Source organism: Rhinoraja longicauda, chromosome 3 (genome assembly GCF_053455715.1).
Source record: "Rhinoraja longicauda isolate Sanriku21f chromosome 3, sRhiLon1.1, whole genome shotgun sequence".
Lineage (NCBI taxonomy): Eukaryota > Metazoa > Chordata > Chondrichthyes > Rajiformes > Arhynchobatidae > Rhinoraja > Rhinoraja longicauda.
Window position 1 is genome coordinate 27654971 of NC_135955.1, and position 26150 is coordinate 27681120.

The following is a 26150-nucleotide window of genomic DNA, read 5'->3' on the forward strand; positions in this document are numbered from 1 at the left end:
AATTACATATGCCGTTTCACAATGAATATTAAAAAAAGACATCAGTGCAAAGATGCACAATTAGAAACTAATGCATGGTAGAAATACACATGTGGAGAACATGCCAGCCAGCATCTGCAGCTGTACTTGTTCTCCCCATTGACCAGCCCTCAGCCGCGCCCCCCCTGGCGGCGCCGGGCAAACTCCGCCTCCTGGCTGGTGCGGAGCCGACTTCCTGCTGACGGCGGAAGCAGGTCAGCGGCTGCGGAGCGGCCTCGGCGTCGAGTTGTTGTTGCTGCGTCAGGTCGGCGGCGGCGGCGAGCGGGGACTGGCGCCATGTCTATTGAGATCGAATCGGCGGAGTAAGCGCGTTGTCTGGGCTGTAATGTGCCGGGGGTTGGGGGGTTTACGGGGACTGGGTGGAGCCGCGGCGGCGGGGCCGGCGAGCAGTGCGGTGCGGTGCAGAGGCAGAGCAGCCCAGACCGAGGCGAGCCCCGCCGTGATCTGGGTCTCTCTGCACAAGGCACGTCCGTGAACCGACCACATGCAGTTACCAACCTGGGCACAAGGAACTGCAGATGCCGACTTCCCAAAAAATAAAACCGCACACAGACAGTGCTGGAGTAACCCTGCAGGTCAGGCAGCATCCATCTCAAGAAGGGTCCAGACCTGAAACGTCTGCCTACCCCACCCCCCACATATGCTGCTTGGCCCACTGAGTTCCTCCAGCACTTTGTGATTCGCTAAAGATCCCAGCATCTACAGAAACAGGGGGAACTGCAGATGCCGGTTGACAAAAATGGACAGAGTGCTGGAATAACTCAGCGGGTCCGGCAGCATCTCTGGAGAACATGGATAGTTCATGTCTGAAAAGAAGGGTCCTGACCCCAAACGTCACCTATCCATATTCTCCAGAGATGTTGCCTGACCCACTGAGTTCCTCCAGCACTTTGTGTTTCGCTCAAGGTTACAGCATCTGCAGTTCTATATACACCGTTGTTGACCATGGGGGCATATTGTGTAGAAAGGAAATATAGGCTTGAATTTTTATAACACCTTTCACGAAGCTACCTGAACTTCCTGACATTTGTTGCATATCTTTAAACTATAGTTGCTGCCGTAAGTGTTATATACAGTAGCTAATTTGACATGGAATTGTACAGCACAGCATAAGGCCCTTGGTTCCTCTGTGTTTGTGCCAACCATCAAATATCATTCCATTTGCCTGCATTAATTCCATATTCCTCTATACTATGCACATATAAGTACTTGTCCAGATGCATCTTAAATGTTGCTATTGCTGCCATCACTTTCTCTGGCAGCTCGTTCCACATACCAATGACTTTGGGAAAGTTACCCTTCGGAACCCCTTTAAATCTCCTCACTCTCTCACTTTAAACCTATGCCTTCTGGTTTTATACACCCCCCCCCCCCCCCCGGAAGTTGAACCATAGATGTCCATCAAATCTTTTCCTCACGTAATTTTATACACTTTAATCATCTTCCTTGGCCTCCTTTGGTCTGGTGAAAACCGACTCAATCTATTCAATCTCCTTGTGACAAGTCCTCCAATCCTGGCAACATGTGATTATTTTCTGCAAGCTCTAACACTCCTACAGTGTGGTGACCAGAACTGTGCACCAGTAGGTACACTTCCAAGGACAGCCCAATTAATATTCCGTGCAACTGAAACATCACAGCCCCTGACTCTTGTACTCAGTGCCTTGACTGATGAAAGCAAATATGTCTTATAGCTTCTCTTTCTGCATTGGCCGTTCAGGGAACTAACTATGTGTTTATACCTCTGTCTCTCTCATTCAATTATATGCTCCATGCTCAACTATTCACTGGACATGCCCTACCTGGTTTGACTTCCCAAAATACATCACTTTGCACTCATCTGAGTTAAATTCCATCTGCCATTCCTTTGCCAATTTTCCCAGTTGATTTAGATTCTGTTGTAATCGTAGTCAACCTTCTTCACTGGACAGTGAAAAAGGTTGTCTTAGGTTCCAACAGAATTTTCTGTCATTTGCATACAGAACCAATCATGCCATCTAAATCTTTATCAAAAACATTCATATGTTTGAGAAACAACAGAGGAAACAGTGCTAATCCCAGTGGCATGATAGTGGTCACATGCCTTCAATCTAAAAAACATCCTCCACTATCGCCCAGCCATTTTTGTATACAGTTGGCAAGCTCGCACTGGATTCCATGTGTTCTGGTCCATCTGACCAGCCTGCAATACAGTCTTGCTAAAGTCCATGTAGACAATGTCCACCGCCCTGCCCTCTTAATTCCTAGTGTTTAATACTGATGGTTTTTGGGAAGAAGCTTCTTCTGAACTTGGATATTACAGTTTCCAGGCTGCTATACCTTCTTCCTGATGGCATGTGAAATGAGAGCTTGGCCAGGGTGGTGTGGGTCTCTGATGACGGTGGCTGCGTTTTTTGAGACACCAAAAAATAGGGCAGGATGTTTTTAAATATGCTTGCTTAATGACAAAGGTTTTTGACTTCTGCTGATCACCATTGATCTCCCTCAATGGTGGTTTCTGGCCTTTAATCATAGCCTCTCATTCTAACAGTTTTGTCTTAAATTGTCATGGACTAATGTAGGCATATTGCATCAGTACCCATATAGAGGCCTTCTATTGTGTTGACCTGGCTCTTTAATGGAGTGATGCAATTCATGCCAGTCTCTAGCATTTTCCCCCTCTTCTGCTTACATTTTGATATTATGAGTTCCTGTAGTTGTAGTAATAAAATTATCTATGCAAGCTTCTTATTCTCTATTTACACTTTCCTTTAATGGGCAAAATGGTAACTTTACATACACAGTCTTTCCCATTGTCAAGGAGAAAATACTTGCAATCTTTCATTTGGATAGTAGCATAGCCTATCAGAAAGTTTGAATTCAAACTCTATTTCAGTAAAGTAATTATATAATCATTGAAAACTGATTTGATATATGCACTAATTGAGTTATGTTATCTGTTCATAGCGTTGTCCGTCTGATCATGCAGTATTTGAAGGAGAATAATTTGCACCGGACTCTGGCAACTTTACAAGAGGAGACCACGGTCTCCCTGAACACAGTGGATAGTATAGAGAGTTTTGTTGCAGATATTAACAGTGGGCACTGGGACACTGTGTTGCAAGCCATACAGTCACTGAAGCTGCCTGACAAAACTCTTATCGATTTATATGAGCAGGTAAGATGGTCAAATGTTATTAATACGTTGGCTGGGAGAGTGACTGAATGTTTTTTTTATGGTGAAGGTTAATACCTGACTGAATGGTGGAATATGCTCTGAATATTTTCTCCATCTTTCAATTGGAGGTTCTCTGAACCAAGCGTGGTAATTATGTTTCCAAGCATAATATCGCTGCTAACAACATTCACCATTTAGCATCAGTGGGTACGTTACCTGTTTTTTAACTTCTGATTGTTTCATGACTATACGTGTTCATAATATAAGAAAAAAATTGTGACAAACACCAAATTTCAGCAACACTGCACAGTGCCCAAACATGACAGATGGGGAAAATGCAAATAAAAGGTAAATACAATTTGAATGATATTAAATAAACCTACTGAGTGTCTTTAAGCAAAGTCATCAAATCAAAAAGAATGGCATTATAATTATTGTTATTTTTCTTTTAGTGAATAGTCCAAGTGAAAAGATATTACTTTAAATTTTAATGGTCCCTTAAATAAATCTATGGCTCCAGTTATCTATATAAAAATTCTTAAAATCAAAATTATTTGTGATTTTCTGATATGTTTATGACTGCACTGACTTTTAGAAAACATGGAAATGTTGTGAAAAGCACCAAATTTCAGCAACACCCCTCAGTGGCCAAGTGTTTGCAAACACCTGCAATCCCATAACTGCCAGGTCTTTACATTCCTCTCACTCTGGTCACTTCTTGCTCATCTAGTTGGGACCAATTGCAACTTGCAATCTGAAACTAGGCCTAATGGTAACTGTGAGCAAGCTGTTGACAGTGGGGCAATTGGTTCTCAATATTGAGGTGAAAAAAACCTGTCAACCGGTAGCCAGAATTTGGGAATTGCAGAAATCTGAGGGTTATAGTACTGAAGGAGGTTATAGAGATGGAGGCAAACCCACAGAGTGATTTAAGCACAATCAGAACGTTTAATTGTAGAACACTATGAAATCAAATTATTTCCTTGTGCAAGATGTAAAGTTAAAAGGAAGTGTCTTTCTTTGGACTACACAAAATATATTAGTGTTTCACGATACACTATCACTCAGTAATATGATTAAAACAGATGTCAATGTTGCAGTTTTTCAAATGTGTTAACTTTAAATCCTTTTTGCTCTCAAATGGATATAAGACTCCCAAGATAGTGGATCAAGGTTGTGAGAGCTACCATACAAATTAATTCTTTCCACCTGTGATATTGTCTTCAAACGGAGTCATTAATTCAGGTTCTCTGTCCACAGATGCTGACTGACCTGCTGAATTTCTCCAGCATTTTCACTTTTTTTACAAATATTCAGTGCATGCAATATTTTGATTTTCACATTGTTTTGAAACTTCAGTAGGTTTTCTTGGTTTACAATTAATATTAATTTTTGCAACAAGCGTTCAAAAATACACAAACCACTACAAATGCTCATAACATAAGTTTGATGGTGAGCTTTATTTGTGCAAGAGCAAAAGATGAAGAAGTATATATAGGCAATTTAACTTCATTCCACATGCATCCAGGAAATATGATCTGTGAAAGTCAAATAATGATTGTTGCTTGAAGACTGGATTTCTCTAGGTTTAAAATGTTTGATATTTGAAAGTTATACCCTGTTAAGGTTGGACATACACAGAGTGATTTTTATTATCCCTTTTTTCAGGTAAATTATTTGTTTTTTTAGAAAAGTGTCACCATTGCGATCGTGCAGAGTAGTTTGACATTGCTGAAATTTTGAATCTTGTGTTTTTTTCCTAGGTGGTTTTAGAGTTGATTGAACTTCGTGAGTTGGGTGCTGCCAGATCCTTGCTCCGACAAACTGACCCAATGATTATGCTAAAACAGACCACACCAGAGAGATACATTCATCTGGAGAACCTGCTGGCAAGGTCCTACTTTGATCCACGTGAGGTAACTAATATTTGTCATTTAGCAAACATGTGAAGGGGAAAGGGAGAGAGCAAGCTCTATACACTGTATCTATATACTGTAAATGGCTTGATTGTAATCATGTATTGTCTTTCTACTGACTGGGTGGCACGCAACAAATGTTTTTCACTGTACCTTGGTACACGTGACAATAAATTGAACTGAAGCACAGAAAGTACAGACACCCAATTCATTGCTTTAGGTAAATCTGATGCAAAATTCTACATGTTCAAGATGTCAGTGGCATCATACTTGTTCTACTTTTGTTGTGTGTGCTGAACACATGCCCGCACTTAGGGAAAAGCTGACAAATTGAGTTTGTCAATAAAATGGACAAAAACACAGAGCAATGTTAAATTATGTAACATACTTTGTAAATAGAAACCAAACTGTTCTTTTCAAAGGTTCTGTCAAATGCAAGGTAAATAAATATAAAGGACAATAAAGCGTACCATGTAAAAAAAAGCATCAGCATTAAAAAAAAAACTAGGACTTTCATTATTTCCCTTTCCTGTGGAATATTCTAACTTCATGGTCTAAATCTGATTTTAATATAGGTGTTATTTTAATTATCTGGGTATCTCAAACTGCTGTCAAAGAAAGGTATCACAAAATGCTGGAGTAACTCAGCAGGTCAGGCAGCAACTCAGCCTGACCTGCTGAGTTACTCCAGCATTTTGTGATACCTTCGATTTGTACCAGCATCTGCAGTTATTTTCCTACTCAAACTGCTGTCAAGTAACTTGCTTCTCTCCAGAATTACTCCAGCATTTTGTGTCTACCTTCGATTTAAACCAGCATCTGCAGTTCTTTCCTAGTCGTCAAGTAACTTGCGTTCATCGATCCATATGGCCGGCTGGTTTTAAAAGTTCAATTTAACCTTATTGATCCTGCAGCAATGGTAGTAGCAGGCATGTGAATTTTCCGCGTTTCCGCAGATTTCCACGTTTTAAAAATCAATTTTCCGCGCTTTTTGCATGGTTTCCGCGATTTTCACTTTGCCAAATAAACGGAGAAATAAGATCGAAAAAAAGAAAGAAAAAGAAATAAACGATGTGTAGACTTGTAATGAACACTAGGTTCCGCTAGAGTTCGCTAGGGGTTTCGCACGAAATCCCCCCCTCCCCCGTGCGCCCTGGAAGTCTCACCTAGGCTGGGCAAAGCAGCCAATCTCAACCTCATCGGTACTTCCATAGCCAATTTGTCAATTCGGCCACTAGAGGTGGCTAAGAGTTCCGCAAGAAATCCCCCGCGCCGCGGAAGTCAGTCCGAAAATGTGGCACCTCGGCTGGGCAAGGCAGCCAATCTCAACCTCATCAGGACTTCCATGACCGATCGGTGGGTTGAATTTGCAACCTGCGGGGCTTTGGAACTCCAGCCCAGCTAGAGCCAACAAATCTATTCCCATAGCCGGCTTCCTTGGCCTGCTGGGTAAACCCGCAAAGCTCTGGAACCAAGAGTGCCAGAAAATCAGTGGTGGAAATGTAATGAGTAAATATTAAATTTAAGTGCAAGATTATATAACTAAATGAATTAAGATAGGGTTAAAATATAAAACACAGCAGAAAAGCCAATTACCACCTTTTTGGGCTGATTATCAATCAATGTGCGAATTTACTTCAAAATGTTATTAGTGTACAGTGACATATTCACATTATTTTGTAATGTCTGTTTTTACTTTGAAGTGCACTAAGAGGCTTGAAACTGGTAATTTTGTGTACATTTTCAAAAAAATCATTTTTTTTTACCCCTGTTGTATGCCTCGCGCAAGCTCTCGGCTCTTTTCCTCACTCACATTCCTGTAGTAGGCACTGGAATGTAGTAGGCACTTGATTTTCAATATGCAAAAGTCACCAGTTTTTTTTGTAATTTTAAAGATTCCTGTTTGTGTACAACTGGTGCCTTTTGAATATTGAACAAATCTCCTAGGTGATTATTAATAATGTTGGCCAGTTTGGGATCATATTTATTCTTTTGAACATCAAAGCAGGAATGATTGCGAGCATTGTGCAGCCATTGAAACCTAATGTAGCCTTAAGCTTAGACCAGGACTTGTGAACCCAATTGCAGACCTCCCAACCCTTCCGAATTTGGCGGAAAGTTTCCGCTTTCTTATTTCATTTCCGCCATTCCGATTTCGCCTCACATTTTTCTGCAAAACACATGCCTCGCCCAGCCCTGCCACTGGCTCCGCCTCACTGCTGGCCGCTGGCCCTGCTTCGCTGCATAGCGTGAGGCCCATTGACGTTGAGAGGAGATGAGGTGGGTGAATGGGGGGGGGTTGGGGTGCGGGGGATGTGGGGGGTGGAGGAAGGGAGTGGAGGTGGGGGGGGGGGCATGGACCGTTATGATTTGCTGTTGAAGATGACTGGAGCAAGTATGTCTTCAATGAAATTAGGTATGTGCAGTTGTAAATGAAACTCTTTCTTCATAACTTAGTCATACATTTTATGACCATTGTTCTTTTATTCAATACCAAGGGAATTGGGATGTGTAAGGAAAAAGCAAAATAGAAAAAAAACAAAACAAAAAAACTTTGTGTTGTAAAAAGTATTTCTGTTCAATAACCTTTCTATAAATAGCAGAATATACTCATGATAGGACTGACATTGTACATGTAGTCCAAGAACTACAGACTATTGGAAATAATAGTAGTTTTTCACACATGAATGTAGCCCAATACTTATGCGCATTTGGCGTGCATACTCTTTTTTGCTGAAACATTGCATTTTGTGCCATATTATGAATTTTGACGTAACATTCTGAATTTTGGACATCAAAATTATGAATTTGCAAAATCAAAAGTTGGGAGGTCTGCAATTGTACTTGACTGATTTAGGTGTTTTTACATTAAGATTCTGTTGTCAACATCAGATCTTCCATTAGCCTAGAACATAGAAAAGTACAACATAGAAACAGGCCCTTCGGCCACAACGTCTTTGCCAAACATAATTCCAAGCTAAACTAATTTCTTCTGCATACACAAGATCTATACTCCTCTATTTTCAACATATCCATGTGCATATCTAAAAGCTTCTTAACCGCCACTATCTTACCTACTTTCACCAGCACTCATGGCAGCATGTTCCAGGCACCTTCCACTCACTGTGTTTAGAAATAAAACTTGCCACGCACATCTCCTTTAAACTTTGCCCCACTTATCTTAAAGTTAAGCCCTCTAGTGTTTGACAATTCCACCCTGGGGAAAAGATTTTGACTGTATTCTATTTAGGTCTATCCTAATTCTAAATACTTCTATCAGATCTCCCCTCAACCTCCAGTGTTCTAGGAAAAAAACAATCCAAGTTTGTCCAACCTCTCGTTGTAGCTAATACCCACTAATCCAAGCAGCCTTCTGGTAAATCTTTTGTACACCCTCTCCAAACCTTCTTGTAATTGGACGACCAGAACTACACGCAATACCCCAAATGTAGCCTAAACAAAGTCTGAAAGAGGTGCATCATAATTTCCTGACAAATGGAAGTAAATGCTATCCTGAAGAATCTTCTCCAACTGCTTCCCTACCACTGAAGTGATGCTCACCTGCAATCTCCTCTGGTTTATTTTAATAACGGGATAGATCCCATCAGGACCTGGGACTCACCCACCCTGATGCCCTTCAAGAGCCCCAAGCCATTATTACCTGCTTGATCTCAAACTGCCCTTACATATTAGTAATCCCCACACTGATCTCACTGTCTGCCGTGTCCTTCTCCTTTATGAATACAGATGTGAAGTACTTGTTTAATATCTTCTCTGATTCACTCCTTTATGCTTGAGTGGTCCTATCTTTTTCCTGGTTGCTTACTTGTTTTTAACGCAGACATAAAAAGCCATAAAATTATCTTTACTCCAGTATGAACTGCATTTATTAATTCCTCGTAATCCACTGTCTTAACACCCATTGGTCAGTATAGTTGCAAGGCCGACTTTGTAGTTCTGGGCATGTTGGTAAATTTTCCTCCAAACCTCTCGCTATGACTCTGGTCCACTGCTGTGGCGTCTGGCGAGTATTGTTTGGATTGCATGTGATGTCCTGTTCGGGCAAGAAGTTCAGATTCAGGGTTTGGAACACTAGGGGTGAGGAATATGAGTAAGTTTAAGGTCGGAACCAGGGTCTGGAATGTGTGCGCTTTGTGGGGGACACACGGTCAGGAATGTGAGTATATTTGTCAAACTGAAACTGGAAAGCTAAAATTATCATAAGCATCCAATTCCCATTTGAAAGTTATTGAATCTTCCTCCACCATCTTTTTAATTGGAAATGCATTGGAATCACCATAACTTCCAATGTTTTTTAAAGAATGGTTCATTTTAACCCCAGTGTCAATACAAAGACTACAAGACACTTTCAACAGAGTATTACTCAATGTTATTTGCTGTACATAAGAAATAATCAAAAGCAAAGTAATTCTCTGACCTACATCTCTAAGCTAAAGTTAGTGAATGAAAGGTTTTATTTTTGGCTGGTGTGAGTATATTTGGAATTTGAAAGCTTACTCTTATAAATTTTCTGTATTGTCTCAGTAACATGTTGTATCATTGTGCTTAGGCATATCCAGACGGCAGCAGCAAAGAGAAGCGGAGAGCAGCCATTGCTCAGGCCTTGGCCGGCGAAGTCAGTGTGGTGCCCCCCTCGCGTCTCATGGCATTGTTGGGTCAGGTGGGTACATTTTCAGTAGCTGGAGCATCCTCCTGAGAGATACCTAATTCCAAGTTGTTTGGAACAAAAACATAGCAGCAAAAAAAAAAAAGAAAACACTGCTATCCAAACGACACTTATTGACATATCTACACCCGTTGGAAACTTGCTCCCTTTGGGAGACACTGTGGCGCAGTTAGTAGAGTTGCTGCCTTGCAGCACCAGAGATTCAGGTTCAATCTTGACCCCTGGTGCTGTCTGTGTGGAGTTTGCATGTTCTCCCTGAGACTGCATGGGTTTCCTGTGGCTGCTCCAGTTTCCTCCCCCCCCTCCCCCAAAAGACCTGTAGGGTTGGGAGGTTAATTTGGCTTCTGTAAATTGCTCTCCTGTTCGTAGGGAATGGATGCAAAAGTGGGATTAAAAAGGACCAATAAGAATGGGTGACCGTTTGGTTGGTGTGCACTTGGTGGACTGGAGGGCCTGATTCCATGCCGTGGCTATAAACGTTAAAAAAAGTACAGGTGATGCCACATTAAAGAGGAGCTGTGTGCCATGCAGTGGTCCAGATCACAATTTCCGTAAGGCGAAGCCACGCCATCGTGCTCACATCAAGAAATACGAGTTGAAAATACCCCATTATGTGTTGATTTAATTACCTTATTTTCATGCGAGTTCTACGAGAATGAATATTATTCCCCATCATGAATATTTGCTAGTATTTTGTTACGGTGAATTTCTATAGCCGAACAGTCATAACACAGGGTCACCTGTAGCCATGAGAGATTATGGTTTCTTTGTTAGAAAGTGATAATTTCCCATTAAAATGTAGCATTTCTGTATTGTCCAATATATAGATTATTATTTCACCTGCTGTCTTGCATATCATTCATTATATATTTTGTATTTATTCTCATGTAAATAAAAGGGGGGAAACCTGAGCTGAGTTGTAAAGTCCATATTCTATTAAATATTGCAAACTGCAGTAGATTTAAAGTTAACTTGCACTTTGGATGATACATATAACTCTTGTGAGACCAGATACAACTGAATTCCCATCTATTCCTTCCAAGAATACCTGATGTGCATTTGGGACCAATAATCAAACGCTTGCCAGAAGAACTGGGAGAATCTCACATACTAAAGCAATAGATTTTTAAACCTGATTCGGAGTCCTTCCTGCAGAATGAAGGAGGGGGGGGTGGGGGGTGGAGGAGATGATGGGATCTATACCAAGTTACCATACTGGGCAGATGGAATTAATACAACAGATCACCCATTATTCTAATTGAATCATGGTGCAGATTCAAGTAGCTAATTCGTCTAATGTGCCTGCAATCCAAGCAATAAATAAACTATAATGTGATAAGGCTGAACTTGAACTTTTAACATTAAAGTTGTGCTAATAAATGTGCAATAGATCCTGCATCTGAGAATTATTTTGCTTTTGCGGACCTCACTCTGTGAACGACATGCTACTTGTTTAATTAAACTACTTCTCACAATTTGCAATGAAGGGAATTTAGACACAATAGAAATTATTCATGTCATTCTGTATGTGATACTGTTAGGAAGTGGCGGCGCTGCACAGCAGCTGCGGCTCACCTGCAGTCCGTTTGTCTTTTGTGTTTTTTTGGTTTTTTTTGTCTTAATTGTAGTGTTTAGCTTTTTTTTGTTTTGTGTTGGTTTGTGATTGTGTGTGTTATTGCTTATTTTTATTGCTCTCTTTGTTGGACTGTGGGTAACGGAATTCCGTCCAAAAGACTTGTTTTTTTTGGATGACAATAAAGATTATTCTGATTCTGATAAAATGATAGCCCTATGCTAAAGCTGTTTTTTTGTGTGTTTCTCCAGGCATTGAAATGGCAACAGCACCAAGGTCTGTTGCCCCCAGGTATGACAATTGATTTGTTCAGAGGAAAAGCAGCTGTGAAAGATGTAGAAGAGGAGAAATTTCCCACTCAACTCAGCAGGCACATCAAGGTAATGTTTTAAACAGCTAATAGTGAAATTCTAGGTATTTGTGCACGTTACAAACAGAACCAAGCTTAGCCAGTGGTGAAGTAAATTAAGGCATTAATTAAGTTAAGGCATTAATTATACCATTCATATAACTGAACACAGTTAAAAGTTCTCGATTTCTTCATAGTGTTTGATGTGTTATTGATTAACAAGGGAAGCAGTATGTTTTAAATGTAGAAGTCATTCTAATTAATGTCTGTTTCATTTGAATACATATTTGGAATGAATAAGGAATTTATGCTCTTGGGAGGGGAAATAAGGTGTCATAACAGCTTGTTGGAAAGTAGTCAGTTATGTAGTTTGTCTTATTTGTGCTTTGAACAGTTTGGCCAGAAGTCCCACGTGGAGTGTGCTCGATTCTCCCCAGATGGCCAGTATCTGGTTACAGGTTCAGTGGATGGCTTTATCGAAGTATGGAACTTCACCACTGGCAAAATTAGAAAGGTATGCACAGAACTGTCTTGTTTAAGGTTGATGTAAATATTTGGTTTCTCCACCCGGACCCCTCAAAAATCAATCCAACATTTAACTATTGTGAACCTTTCACTCTTTCTGAACCTTTGGCATTTGTAATGTCACGAGCTCTTTTATTTCTGGGTTAAATGCTGTTAATATCCAAGAATAATATTTAAAAATAACACTGGAATTACTCTGTTGATCATAATGCTTTTAAAGCTTTTTATACTGTTTCTGATGTATGTTTCTTTTGTACTGTTGCTTTGATGTATGAATATTTGAAATCGCACCAAGAATACGCAGGTGTATTGCGGAATATCAGACAAAACACATTTTCAAAAAAGGACTCTTGTTCCCTTGATGATCAATTAATTTGTCATCCACAGAATATAAGTGTATAGAATAACTGTCTAAGCTTAGATTTTAATGGATATGTGGCTCTGTATTCCAGAGAAAGCTCTGTTGAATATACTACATTTATTAATGATGTTCTACTTGATTTGATAGATTTTGGTGGCATATATTATATATTTTATATTCTATAAAATGCTCTTATAGCAAAAGGATTTAGCAGTTTATTAAAATGCATGACTGAAGACTTAGTCTATTGTTGGCTGGATGGGAGTATGTACTAGAGTTTGAGTTATCAGCCGATTAATTGTTTCTCAGTTATTGCCAATGACAGTCTTGTTAGTAGATGTATTAGCTAAAAACAAAGGTAGTGGGAGTCAATTTAATTTTCTTTTTATGCTATCATTTAGGACTCGAAAACGATACATGCACATGAGTTGTAGGTTCGGGTCTTGAGAATGAAAAAAGGATTATTCTCCAAGGCTGCATTCTGGGTCCTCATTGCTTTGTGGGTGGATTTGTTGTTATATAAACAGGACTGCTTTCACTTTTCTTAACTATTCCTCTGTTACTTTCCAGGATTTGAAATACCAGGCACAAGATAACTTCATGATGATGGATGATGCAGTCCTTTGCATGTGCTTCAGTCGTGACACTGAAATGTTAGCAACGGGAGCACAGGATGGAAAGATTAAGGTGGGTGGCTACATTTGGGAATTATTTTGAAGATCTGAAGCGTGTTAACAGGGTTTTAACTTTTGAATTGAATCATTACATTTATTTGCAATACAATTATTTCTCTATGAACAAATTGTGCATGTCATGGAGCAGTCAGAGAACAACTGAAAATGAATCTGATTGGAATAAAGTCATTGTCCTATTCCAGTTATCAGTAGGTAACTGAATGGTTAGAACCTGAACTTGCACCACTAGGAGAGGTTAGAACAAGATGAATGGCAAAGAGCAATTTTAGGGTAAGATGCTTTCAACAAAACATTGAAGGAGAAAGGAACAAGGGGTGTTGTTAGGGAGGGAGAAGATTGATGAGGGGCTGGAATGCTGCCTTGAACCTGCTGGGTTGAATAGTCTGCTTCTGTATTGAATATTCTGTGTAATTAGTAGCATGTGTAAAGTGCAGCTTGAGTAATAACAATAATTGGAAGCAATCCATTAAGCTTTCTCTGCCATTCGATACAATGACAGGAGATAACAATCGGCACTTTTTTAGCAACAACGCACACAGAAGCTTAGTTTGGGTTCCGTCAAAGTCACTTTTCTGATCTTAATATTGCCTTAATGGAATCATGGGCAGACCTCCCAACCCTTCCGAATTTGGCGGAAAGTTTCCGTTTTCTTATTTCATTTCCGCCATTCCGATTTCGTCTCACATTTTTCTGCAAAACACATGCCTCGCCGCTGGCCCAGCCTCGCCGCTGTACTCGCCTCGCCGCTGTATTCGCCATATGCAAGAAGTCCCCTGTCATTCAAAGGCTTTACCATTACTGATTTTACCATCATTAATATCCTGAGGGGTTACCACTGGCCAGAAACTGAACTGGAGTAGCCATGTGCAAAATGTGGCTTCTAAAGTAGGTCGGAGGCTAGGCCTCCTGCAGCAAGTAGTCCCCAAAGCCTGTCTGCCATCGGCAAAGCTCAAGTCAGGACTGTGATTGAATACTCTCCACTTGCCTGGATGAGTGCAACTTCAACGAAGCTGAAGAAGTGTGACACCATTCAGGACATAGACACACACCCCGTCCCCAACCATTCACTCACTCCACAACTGATGCATTGTAGCATCAGTTTGTACCATCTCCAGGGTGCACTGTAGCAACTCATCAAGATTCCATCTTCCAAACCCATGACTCCTACCCCTTAGAAGGACTTGGGCAGCAAAAGCACCATCATGGGAACACTATCACCTGGAAGTTTCCCTCCAAGCCATACGTGATCCTGACTTGAAAATATATTACCATTCCTTTGTCGTCGCTGGGTCAGAATCTTGGGAACACTCTACCGAACAGCACTGCAGGTATATCTACACCTTCAACAGTTGAAAAAGGCAGCTCACCAGCACCTTCTTAAGGACGGACTATTAAATGTTGATTCAGCCTGTGAAGCCCACATCCCTTCAATGAATATATAAAGGGGGGTTCCATAGCTCAATTATGAAACTGGTCTTCCCTGATTAACGAAAGCATTAAGTAAAAAAATTCCTGCAGCAAACACACTTTTAGTGGGGATGTGAGTTGCCATGGGTAGTAAGAAAAGTTGGAAACTCATCCTCTTCCAGTAATGTTGCAATAACCTAAACGCAAACCACAATTGTTTTGACAAGCTAAAACATACAAGTTGCCATTGTTGCCATGTGGAAGAGGGCGGATTCTCAAGAGAGTTTTCTTCCCAATTTAAATAGCTTGTTTATTTCACAGACTCTCTCTCCCCATTACCCAGTTCAAACTGACTGTTAAATGTTACTGGTGTTGGAAAAAACATCTGTTTGAAAGACGGTCTCCCAATGTGTTCTGCACCCTTCGTTGTAGCAAATAAAATTTTAGTTAAACAACTCGTTAACCAGTATCCTCTGCTTGTAAAATTTCGTGGTGAACATTCACTGCCTGTGGAGGATCTGTATAAACTCGAAATGAGAGTTACAGTCATGTTCTTCCCATAATGTTTCTACTTGTGCATTTATAACTTGGTTACATCTGATTAGAATACCAGAATATATTTTTCAAAGTTACTTGTTGAATTTTTCAATGCATGTTATTTAACTTATTTTATTCAAATTGCGGTTAATTTCAGTGTTCAACATTAAAATCAATTTGGCAGTATCAGTAATAGATTTGATAAATCTTGTCTCATAGATCCCTTCTTATGTAACCACTGGTGAATTTTCAGATAGATAAAAGAATGAAATGTATCCTGTTGCAAATCGTAGGTAAATTGGTAATTGACCTGGCCTTTTAAAGCTTATTGATTAATTTTATATTTATTGGCAATTCCTTACCCACCTTTCAGCATTGCTTTCACTTCCCAGCATAATGGCCACCATTTGTTAAACTTTATTTTTTGCTGCTGCTCAATCTTAATAGTTCTGAAATGTTTCTTTGTGGAACTCCCTTTTGATCACTTCCTATAAAGAAAGTAAAATTGACCCGCCGTAACAAAAATATACTGCAGTCTTACTTTGATTTCACAATAGGTATAAAACTAGGACCATGAGTTTTGCATATAAATATTACAATGTTCCTGGTTTCTGTTGATTAAATTAGTAATGGATTAAATTCCCAACATTTTTCAATCCACCCTCACCTCTACCAGTTTCCGCAGTGCTAATCCACAAATCACCTTTTCTCTCACTAAATCATGCAGGTTGTGGAAACAATTAAAATAAATCACTACTGGATTCCTGCTGTAATTGTGAACCTCAACTTTTATGGACTCAGTGCCGCTATTATCTATTCAATGGCTATACCCTGAATCCTCGTCCCCCACACAGCTGGCCAACCCTCTCTCTCTCTCTCTCTCTCTCTCTCTAGTAATTTGTTCGATTTTACTGCCCTATTCTCCCTGAGTCTTGAATGGCCACCATTCCTACCACTGAAAACTCCCCAATGCCACCTCCTTAACTCTCAACTCTGTTCTGAAAATCATAGTCTAGAAATGTCTCTCTCTTCCTATGTACTGAATAGTCTCCAACATCATATCATCCTCTGCCATCTTGAGCGCATTGATTTCAGTTAAGAAACTTTCCACAGGCTTCTGTAGTTTAACTACTGTTCAAGATTCCTATATGTTAAAGTAACAGTACATCACTGACCTTTCCCTGTGCTAGCTAATCTTGTTTTAAAAGCTTAGTTAGAAGTATGGTTATGTTCTATTAAATTCCACTAAACTACTCACTAAATTAAATCCTCACTTTAAGGACTTATAACACCAGCCCCATGGAATGCCACTTTCTTTTTCCAGGGGTTCCAAAACTAGAGTCGATTTACTGGGATACTTCAGTCATTTTAAATCCCACGTTTGTCACTGCATTGGATGTATATGTGATAACCAAACATTTTTCATGCAACGAGTGCTCGTTACATGAAACTCACTGTCCAAATGAGTGGTTTAAGCAGAAGATAGACACAAATGCTGGAGTAACTCAGCGGGACAGACAGCGTCTCTGGAGAGAATGGGTGATGTTTCGGGTCAAGACCCTTTTTCAGACTGAAGAAGGGTCTCGACCAGAAACGTTACCCATTCCTTCTCTCCAGAGATGCTGCCTGTCCTGCTAAGTTACTCCAGCATTTTGTATCTATTTTCGATTTAAACCAGCACCTGCAGTTCCTTCATGCACAGTGGTTTAAGCAGATTCAATATTCACCCACAAGAGGAAATATTGTACTTGTGGAAACAAAACTGAACATGGAGAGCAGAACTGAACAAGAAAGTCGTTGTCTAGGTTACTCTTAAGCAGGGCCAACATGGGCAAAATGGGCTGAATGTTTGTCTTCCCTGCTATTTCTAAATCAAAATCTAGATTGGCAGAAGAAAAGGTTGTATTAAAATAGATTTGGTTAAAGTGAAATTTTCAAACAATGGAGTTTTGCATTACAAATGCACAGGTGCTGCAGCAGGCTTGGATAAAACACCAAATTCTTCCTAAATGTATTGGTTGCTCTACAGGTGTGGAAAATACAGAGCGGTCAGTGTCTACGCCGATTTGAACGTGCTCACAGTAAGGGAGTGACCTGCCTCAGTTTCTCAAAAGACAGCAGTCAGATTCTCAGTGCATCTTTTGATCAAACAATCCGGTGAGATTTAATTTATTAAGCATTTTTTCAATGTTTTTTTGTGATGGGAGGGTTATGTGTTGGTAAGGCAGTATGTATCCTATCCAAAATGCTGGAGTAACTCAGCGGGTCAGGCAGTATCTCTGGAGAAAAGGAATGGGCGATGCTGCCTGACCCGCTGAGTTACTCCAGCATTTTGTGTCTACCTTCGATTTTAACCAGCATCTGCAGTTCTTTCCTACACAAGTATCCTATCCATATTATAGTAAGGAATCCCATGCTGAGCTGGGACACATCTTTAGATTTGTCACTTCTAATAATCAATCTTAGGAGGTGAAATAGAGTAAAACTGCAGTATAAAATCTTGAGCAAAAAATAAACTCTTTGAACTAAACGGTTCAAGCAGTGTCAGTGAAGGTAAAGAGATGGTAGCTGTTTCAGGTCAAGACCCTGCATTGGGAACAAGAGTGCAGAGGGAAAATAGCCAGTATATTGGAATGGAAAGGAGAGGTAAGGTAGGAGCAAGAAGGTGGAAATATTGGTGAGAGGGATGATGGGCCAGATGAAATCAGGATGGGGAGGGAGGGGGTGCAGAGAAGGAGCAGAAAAGGGGACAGGAAAGATGGGGGGAGAGAGGGGGTAACAGGCCTTGGCCAAGACGAGTGGAGAAAAGTAAACAAAGGGAGAGAACTGTCAGAGGTGATAGTAAACCTTGCATTCCCTCTCTCCATCCCTCCCCCACTCAAGTAGCACCAGCTTTTCGTTTTCACCCAACAAACTGCTAACAATGGCCTATTTCCTTTATCATTGTTACTTTTTAGCATATCTTTCATTCATTGTTCTTTATCTTTCTACATCATCGTCTATATCTCTCATTTCATTTTCCCCTGACTAGTCTGAAAAAGGGTCTCGACCTAAAACATCAACCATTCCATCTCTCCTGAGATGCTGCCTGTCCGGCTGAGTTACTCCAGCATTTTGTGTCTCTACAGTTTATAACCAGCATCTGCAGTTCCTTCATGCACATAAAAATTGATCTGCACAAGTGCAGAAAGCATTTGGTGGACTGGTGGGAGTGGCAAAGGAACCCAAGATGGGTGTGTATTATGTGAATCTGGAAATTGTTTTTACCTTAACAATCTCATCCGATTCCTGCCACTTTTTTAAATTACATCGGCTCCAGCGAAACTGTGTATGACATTTTCCCTTTCCTGGATTTTTCTACCTCCATTTCAAGGAACAAACTAACCACAGATGTCTCCTCTTTTATCCCACTTTTTAAGAAAGTAGGGGGAGAGAGAAAATGGGTAATTATAGACCAGTTAGTCTGACATCAGTGGTGGGGAAGATGCTGGAGTCAATTATAAAAGACGAAATTGCTGAGCATTTGGATAGCAGTAACGGGATCATTCCGAGTCAGCATGGATTTACGAAGGGGAAATCATGCTTGACAAATCTACTGGAATTTTTTGAGGATGTAACTAGGAAAATTGACAGGGGAGAGTCAGTGGATGTGGTGTACCTTGACTTTCAGAAAGCCTTCGACAAGGTCCCACATAGGAGATTAGTGGGCAAAATTAGGGCACATGGTATTGGGGGTAGGGTACTGACATGGATAGAAAATTGGTTGACAGACAGAAAGCAAAGAGTGGGGATAAATGGGGCCCTTTCGGAATGGCAGGCAGTGACCAGTGGGGTACCGCAAGGTTCGGTGCTGGGACCCCAGCTATTTACAATATACATTAATGACTTAGACGAAGGGATTAAAAGTACCATTAGCAAATTTACAGATGATACTAAGCTGGGGGGTAGTGTGAATTGTGAGGAAGATGCAATAAGGCTGCAGGGTGACTTGGACAGGTTGTGTGAGTGGGCGGATAGATGGCAGATGCAGTTTAATGTAGATAAGTGTGAGGTTATTCACTTTGGAAGTAAGAATAGAAAGGCAGATTATTATCTGAATGGTGTCAAGTTAGGAGGAGGGGGAGTTCAACGAGATCTGGGTGTCCTAGTGCATCAGTCAATGAAAGGAAGCATGCAGGTACAGCAGGCAGTGAAGAAAGCCAATGGAATGTTGGCCTTCGTAACAAGAGGAGTTGAGTATAGGAGCAAAGAGGTCCTTCTACAGTTGTACCGGGCCCTGGTGAGACCGCACCTGGAGTACTGTGTGCAGTTTTGGTCTCCAAATTTGAGGAAGGATATTCTTGCTATGGAGGGCGTGCAGCGTAGGTTCACTAGGTTAATTCCCGGAATGGCGGGACTGTCGTATGTTGAAAGGCTGGAGCGATTGGGCTTGTATACACTGGAATTTAGAAGGATGAGGGGGGATCTTATTGAAACATATAAGATAATTAGGGGATTGGACACATTAGAGGCAGGAAACATGTTCCGAATGTTGGGGGAGTCCAGAACAAGGGGCCACAGTTTAAGAATAAGGGGTAGGCCATTTAGAACGGAGATGAGGAAGAACTTTTTCAGTCAGAGAGTGGTGAAGGTGTGGAATTCTCTGCCTCAGAAGGCAGTGGAGGCCAGTTCGTTGGATGCTTTCAAGAGAGAGCTGGATAGAGCTCTTAAGGATAGCGGAGTGAGGGGGTATGGGGAGAAGGCAGGAACGGGGTACTGATTGAGAGTGATCAGCCATGATCGCATTGAATGGCGGTGCTGGCTCGAAGGGCTGAATGGCCTACTCCTGCACCTATTGTCTATTGTCTAAAACGCGAAGTTGAATTGTGTACTCTCATGTGCATTTCATCTATTTCCCACACATCTGCTCACAACACCCTACCGCCCCTTTTCGCCAGACATATTAGACCGAGTTCCCGTGGTCTTCGCCTTTCACCCCACAGGATAATCCAACAGGTCATCCTTTGCCATGTCCACCAGCTCCAACAGGGTCCCACCACTAGTAAACCACCACCCTGTCCTCCCCTTCTACTTTCCACAGGGATCACTTTCTCTGTGACTCCCTAATCTGCACATCCCTCCCTATCTACCTCTTCCTGTCTCCTGGCACTTCTCCCGACAACAGTAGGAGGTGCAACATTTGTCCCTTTGCCTTCTTCCCTACCACCATCCAGGGATCTGAACAGATACTGAGGAAATTTACATGTCTCCCTGACTCTTACAAGTTTCTACAGTTGCACTATAGGAAGCATACTGGTGGGTTACATCACAACTTGGTTTGGGAACAGCTCTGCCCAAAACCGCAAGGAATTGTAGATGTAGCCCAGTCCATCACACAGTCTAGACTTCCCACCATTGACTCCATTTACACTTCATGCTGCCTCAAAAAAGTAGCCACCAAATCAAAGACTTGGCCCATTTCGGTCATTCCTTCTCCCTGCTCTAGTATGGCAGAAGGTACAGAAGCTCGAAAGCACACATAACTAGACTTAGGAACAGCTTTTCCCACTCTTTTATCATGCTTATGAACGGTCCTTCGGTAAGCTAGGGTACTGTCCAATTCCCCTCTACTCCATTTCTGGCATTGGACTTTGTCTATGGAACAGATGTGCTACAATGCTGTGGACTATATTCTAAACTCTGTATCTTCGCCTTTGCTCTGTTTATTGCATTTGACGATTGTATGTACACATAGTATTATCTAATCATGTATGGAGAACATACAAAACAAAATTTTTCACTATACCTCGGTACACATGACGATAATAAAGTTTTTTCAGGTAAGTCAGTGAATCACATGCATCTCGACCAACCTGGTCTAGTGCATTTGGTGCTCTCAATGTGACCTCCTCTACATCAGTGAGACAAAGTGTGGATTAGATAACCTTTTTGAGGAGCACCTATGCCCTTTCTGCAAAGGCCACCTTGAACTCCCAGTTTCAGGTAATTTCAACTCCCCTTCTCATTCCCACACTGACCTCAGTCCTCAGCCTTCTCCACTGCTACACAAGGCCATATGTAAACCAGAAAAACATCACATTCCACTTGTGCAGCCAATGCAGACCATTGAATTGTTTGGTTTCATGTAACCCACACATACCCATGTGTTCCTTTTCCACCAGACCACCCAAAGGTCTCTCTCCCTTTGTTCACATTTTCTATCACTTTCCATTTCCCTTGTTATTTAAACTCATTACCCTCCCCCGCCTGGTTCTATCTGCCCATCACTCACATACCTATCCACCTGGATTTCTTCTCCCTTAATTCATGTATCCTTCCTCTACCGGGTGCCATCTGCCCATCCATCATCCCTCCCTTACCTGGTTTCATCAATTCCATGTCAGCCTGTCTCTAATCTTCCCCTATCCCATTCCACTTGGTTCCATCTGCCTAACGTCTATTCACGTATCACCTCTTGCCCGTCTCTGTACTCCCCCTTTCTCCTCTTCCACCTAATAACATCTGTCCATCATCCAACCCCCTCCCCCTCATCTGGTGTCTCACCCCTCTCTCGCACTTCTATATGTGTAGGAAGAAACTGCAGATGTTCGTTTAAACCGAAGGTAGACACAAAACTCAGCAGGACAGGCAGCATCTCTGGAGAGAAGGAATGGGTGACGTTTCGGGTCAGTATGAAGAAAGGTCTCAACTCAAAACGTCAACCATTCCTTCTCTCCAGAGATGCTGCCTGACCCACTGAGTTGCTCCAGCTTTTTGTGTCCATTTTCCCACTTCTATATATTGGCTAATGATAGACACAAAATGCTGGTGTAACTCAGTCTGTCCCACTGTTACTCCAGCATTTTGGGTCTATCTCCGGTTTAAACCAGCATCTGCAGTTCCTTCCCACAACATTTCGTCTATTGGCTATTTTCATTCTACACTCTCAGTACTGATGCAGTGTCTCAACGCAAAATGACGACCATCCCTTTGCTTTCACACATGCTGCTCGACCTGTTGAGTTCTTCCAGCAATTTTTTTTTGCTCCAGATTCCACGATCGATATGATCTTGTGTCCAGCATAGAATTGAACACTTTAGAATGAGGTTCCACCTCGTAGTCTGTTTAGGAAGTGCTTAGGATGGTGGGGGGGGAGAAAGGGAGGGGGGGGGGGGGAAGGGAAGGGAAGGGGGGAAAGGGAAGGGAAGGGGGGAAAGGGGAGGAAAGGAGGGGGGGGGAAGGGAAGGAGATCAGGCAGGTAATATTAAAGAGCACACAAGTGCTGGCACTGTGGTTTATTTCAAATGGAGCATTTACAAAAATATTTCCTTATTTTAAGAAATAAATGGTAAGACTGGCATACCATCATGGAATAGTGAATATGATTTATTCCTTCTAATCTCATGTTGTCACGCAGACAAGATTAGCAGAGAAAAAAATGGTTTTTGCTTTCTATAGTTGGAGATATCTGAGAAATATTCACCTTTTGAACCTTTGACATGGTTGTTTGCTTGGGTAAGAGTAACTCAGCGGGTCAGGCAGCATCTCTGGAGAACAGGGATAAGTGATGTATTGGGTCGGGACACTTCTTCAGACTGATCACGTCACCCATCCATGTTCTCCAGAGATGCTTCTGACCGGCTGGTTTACTCCAACATTTTGTGTCATATTTGTCGTTTTTATTTCTAATTTGACTGAGAAATTTTCCATTACTGTTGTTAATTTGATATTCTGTTTTTGGTAGGATTCATGGTCTGAAGTCTGGAAAAACGCTGAAGGAGTTCAGAGGTCACACATCATTTGTTAATGAAGTGACATTTACACAAGATGGACATTACATTCTCAGTGCATCCTCTGATGGGAGTGTAAAGGTAATAAATAGAACGAGGAGCAAAGATGTTTTACACTAATGATGAACATTTATCGTTGTTAACATTTTAGTAATAGGCTAAGTACAATTCCTTCTGTAGTCAGAGAATCAAAAAAATGTGATCAAAGGATATATTTGGACTGAGCATCTTGCTGGGCTGAGTCACAAGATGGCAGTGCCCCATCTACACGAGTCGCACCTACCTGCGTTTGCCCATATCACTCTTTTCTAACCATGTTCCTGTCTAAATGTTTCTTAACTCTGAATTCATGCAATCAAGAAATTGGTACTTTTTTTCATTCTACTTGGTCCTGTTCAAAAATACAACCTTTTTGGACAAACTTAAGAAGTTTTCTAGAACAGATTATCGGAATACAACTTCCATACAACCCAAGATTTTTGTTATTGGGTGATGTTGAAGGAATAAGACCACAACTTAAAATGAATAAATATCAGAAAGAATTTATAAAAATTGCATTAGCAGTAGCCAAAAAAACTATCGCAGTTACTTGGAAATCTGATTCCTATTTAAGTATGGACCTTTGGAATAATGAAATTTCTAACTGTATCCCACTTGAAAAAATTACTTATAATTTAAGGAACAAATATGATACTTTTTTTAATATCTGGCGTCCTTATCTACAAAAGAGGGGCCTATATATATAGAAGAATTGTTCATATTCTCAATGGTTCTTTTGGGAGAGATGTATATATATATGTACAGTTTATTTTGTTTGGAATTCAATGGGGCGTGTGCAGGACCCCCAACACCCAGGCAGTCTTTAATCTTTTTTTCTTATTTGGTGTTAGTATAAGGGGGGTGGGGGGAAGGGTGGGAGGGTTTGTTTTCTAAAAAGTTCTGTAAAAAATAAAGATAAATAAATAAGAGAACATTGTTCAGACAGAAGAAAAAAAAAGAGAGAAAAAAAACAAAACTCTGAATTCATTGAGTAATTGAATTTACATTAAATAAATACTGTATATTGCATTCAGCTTTCATGTACAGAGACATCTGCTGATTCAATGGTAGACTAATTCTAATATTAATTACGTGAAATATTTTCCTCGTCTTTCCAGATCTGGAATGTGAAGACCACAGAATGTGCAAATACCTTTAAGTCATTGGGAAGTTCTGCTGGTACCGATATCACAGTGAACAGCGTGCATCTATTGCCAAAGAACCCTGAACATTTCGTAGTTTGTAACCGATCAAATACAGTGGTCATCATGAACATGCAAGGGCAGGTATGGCTGTGCAGTTTATTTCCATGAAAGAGTTTAGAAGCCTTTTTAAAAGACTAATAAATAGACAGTCAGATCAGAAAACAATGTAACGATCATAAATAATTGCTGCTTTCATTCAAAGCATGAGACATGCAAGGTTTATACTGAGCGGTGGGTTTGTTTCCTATTTCAAGCGTAATTTTTTTTGATGTTCAAAGACAAAATAATCACTTTTAAAAGCTATATATCTGTTTAGGCTTTTTTAGATATACTACTGTGGTGCAAATCTATGACAAGATTACATCTTTTAGTAAATATCATTTTCTCTTTCCTGATCTTTTTCTTGGATTTGTTTTATTTTATAGATTTGGTTAATTTGTTTTTTGGAAAAATCTTTATGCATTTGGGATTGGAGAGGAGGATTCGCTAGTTTCATATGGGATTATAGAGCAGTGATGTTACTGACTATCAAGTCCCCTCGGTTTATGCCTGTCAAGTATTTATCATTTACAATATATACCAGCATTGTGCATTAAATTCTGCAAAATGATCTCCGTGGAAAAGTTTTATATGGTATGACACTTTGGTTTAATAGTAACTGGGTTAGACTGGGGAAAGGTTGTTCAACTTGCAGAGAAGGACGAGGAAGGTGAGTCGCTAAAATTATCATTAAGGGTTTGGGTAAGTTGCTTTGACTGCTTGGTGATCAGAGGCAACCAATTTAAGATGATTACTAAAAGAGCAAGATGAAATGCTATACTTTGCATAACTGCTTGGTATTTGGAATGTACTCCAATAGGGCAGAGGATATTCAAGTAGTCTTCAGGATGCAGCTGGATCAGTTCTATATATTAAAAAATCTGCTGGATTTAGCAGATCAACCCAACCAAACAACCATCTTATGTGCCGTAGACTTTTAGACTTCCTTGACTTTAGTTGCTCTTCTCTTGTATATAATAAAATTGGGATTTCAAACCAATCATTTTGCTAGTTGTAAACTTAAATTCTCCTTTGTTGCAGATTGTGAGAAGCTTCAGTTCTGGTAAAAGAGAGGGAGGTGACTTTGTGTGTTGCTGCCTGTCTCCACGTGGGGAATGGATCTACTGCGTCGGTGAAGATTTTGTGCTTTATTGTTTCAGTACAGTGACTGGAAAGCTGGAGAGAACGTTGACGGTAAGAGAGATTGTGTTTCTATAAATCTAAGTGCAATCAAATTTCTTTGTCTTTGGAAAAAGGATTATTGTAAAGACAGTCTGATTTTTTTTCTATTGAGGAGCCAAAAATGACATCGCAATATTCTTAAGGTTCTAGTATAAAATGCATTTTGCATATATTGAGGTAGCGAGGCCGGAGATTTGAAGAATAATTTCCAGAATTCAAGGCCTTGACAGGTGAAGAGTGGCTAATTGAGCAATTAAAATTATCAAGCATCTGTGTTGCAAGAAAGCATTCGCCTTGGTTGCACAGCACTCATTAGGTAGAAACATTGGGGTTTGAAATCAAGTGTTTCTAGGTGAACAGGACTTGGTGCAAATTAGGAGGCAGGTAAAAGTGTTAGATTCCCAGAATTTTTTATGGGGAATTATAAATAAGGGGGCATAGGAGTAATCAGGTCCATGAATGAAGGCAGAAACAAGGTCAGTCTGAAAAATGCATCCCAAAATGCCACATATCCAGGTTCTTCAGATTCTGTCTGACACAATGCTTTGCTCCAGCACTGTGTCCTTTGAATGAAGGCTTGAAGCAGGATAATGATACTGTGAATGTGAAGCTTGTTTAAAGATCAAAAATAGGTGGAGGGGCAGGTTGTGTAGAGAAAGTTGGGACACTG

General features: G+C 40.7%; 1 protein-coding gene across 1 annotated transcript in view; it reads left to right on the forward strand.

Moving 5' to 3' along the window:
* The first annotated feature begins 216 nt into the window (after positions 1–216).
* Positions 217–26150, forward strand: part of smu1a (SMU1 DNA replication regulator and spliceosomal factor a) — a 28021-nt gene continuing 2087 nt past the window's right edge. Inside the window, exons 1-11 of the mRNA XM_078395128.1 lie at positions 217–341; positions 2986–3196; positions 4960–5112; positions 9683–9793; positions 11624–11752; positions 12116–12235; positions 13178–13294; positions 17276–17403; positions 22970–23096; positions 24173–24340; positions 25340–25492. Coding sequence (XP_078251254.1) covers positions 316–341; positions 2986–3196; positions 4960–5112; positions 9683–9793; positions 11624–11752; positions 12116–12235; positions 13178–13294; positions 17276–17403; positions 22970–23096; positions 24173–24340; positions 25340–25492 — 1443 coding nt within the window. The 5' untranslated portion in view covers positions 217–315. The remainder of the gene's footprint in view (positions 342–2985; positions 3197–4959; positions 5113–9682; positions 9794–11623; positions 11753–12115; positions 12236–13177; positions 13295–17275; positions 17404–22969; positions 23097–24172; positions 24341–25339; positions 25493–26150) is intronic.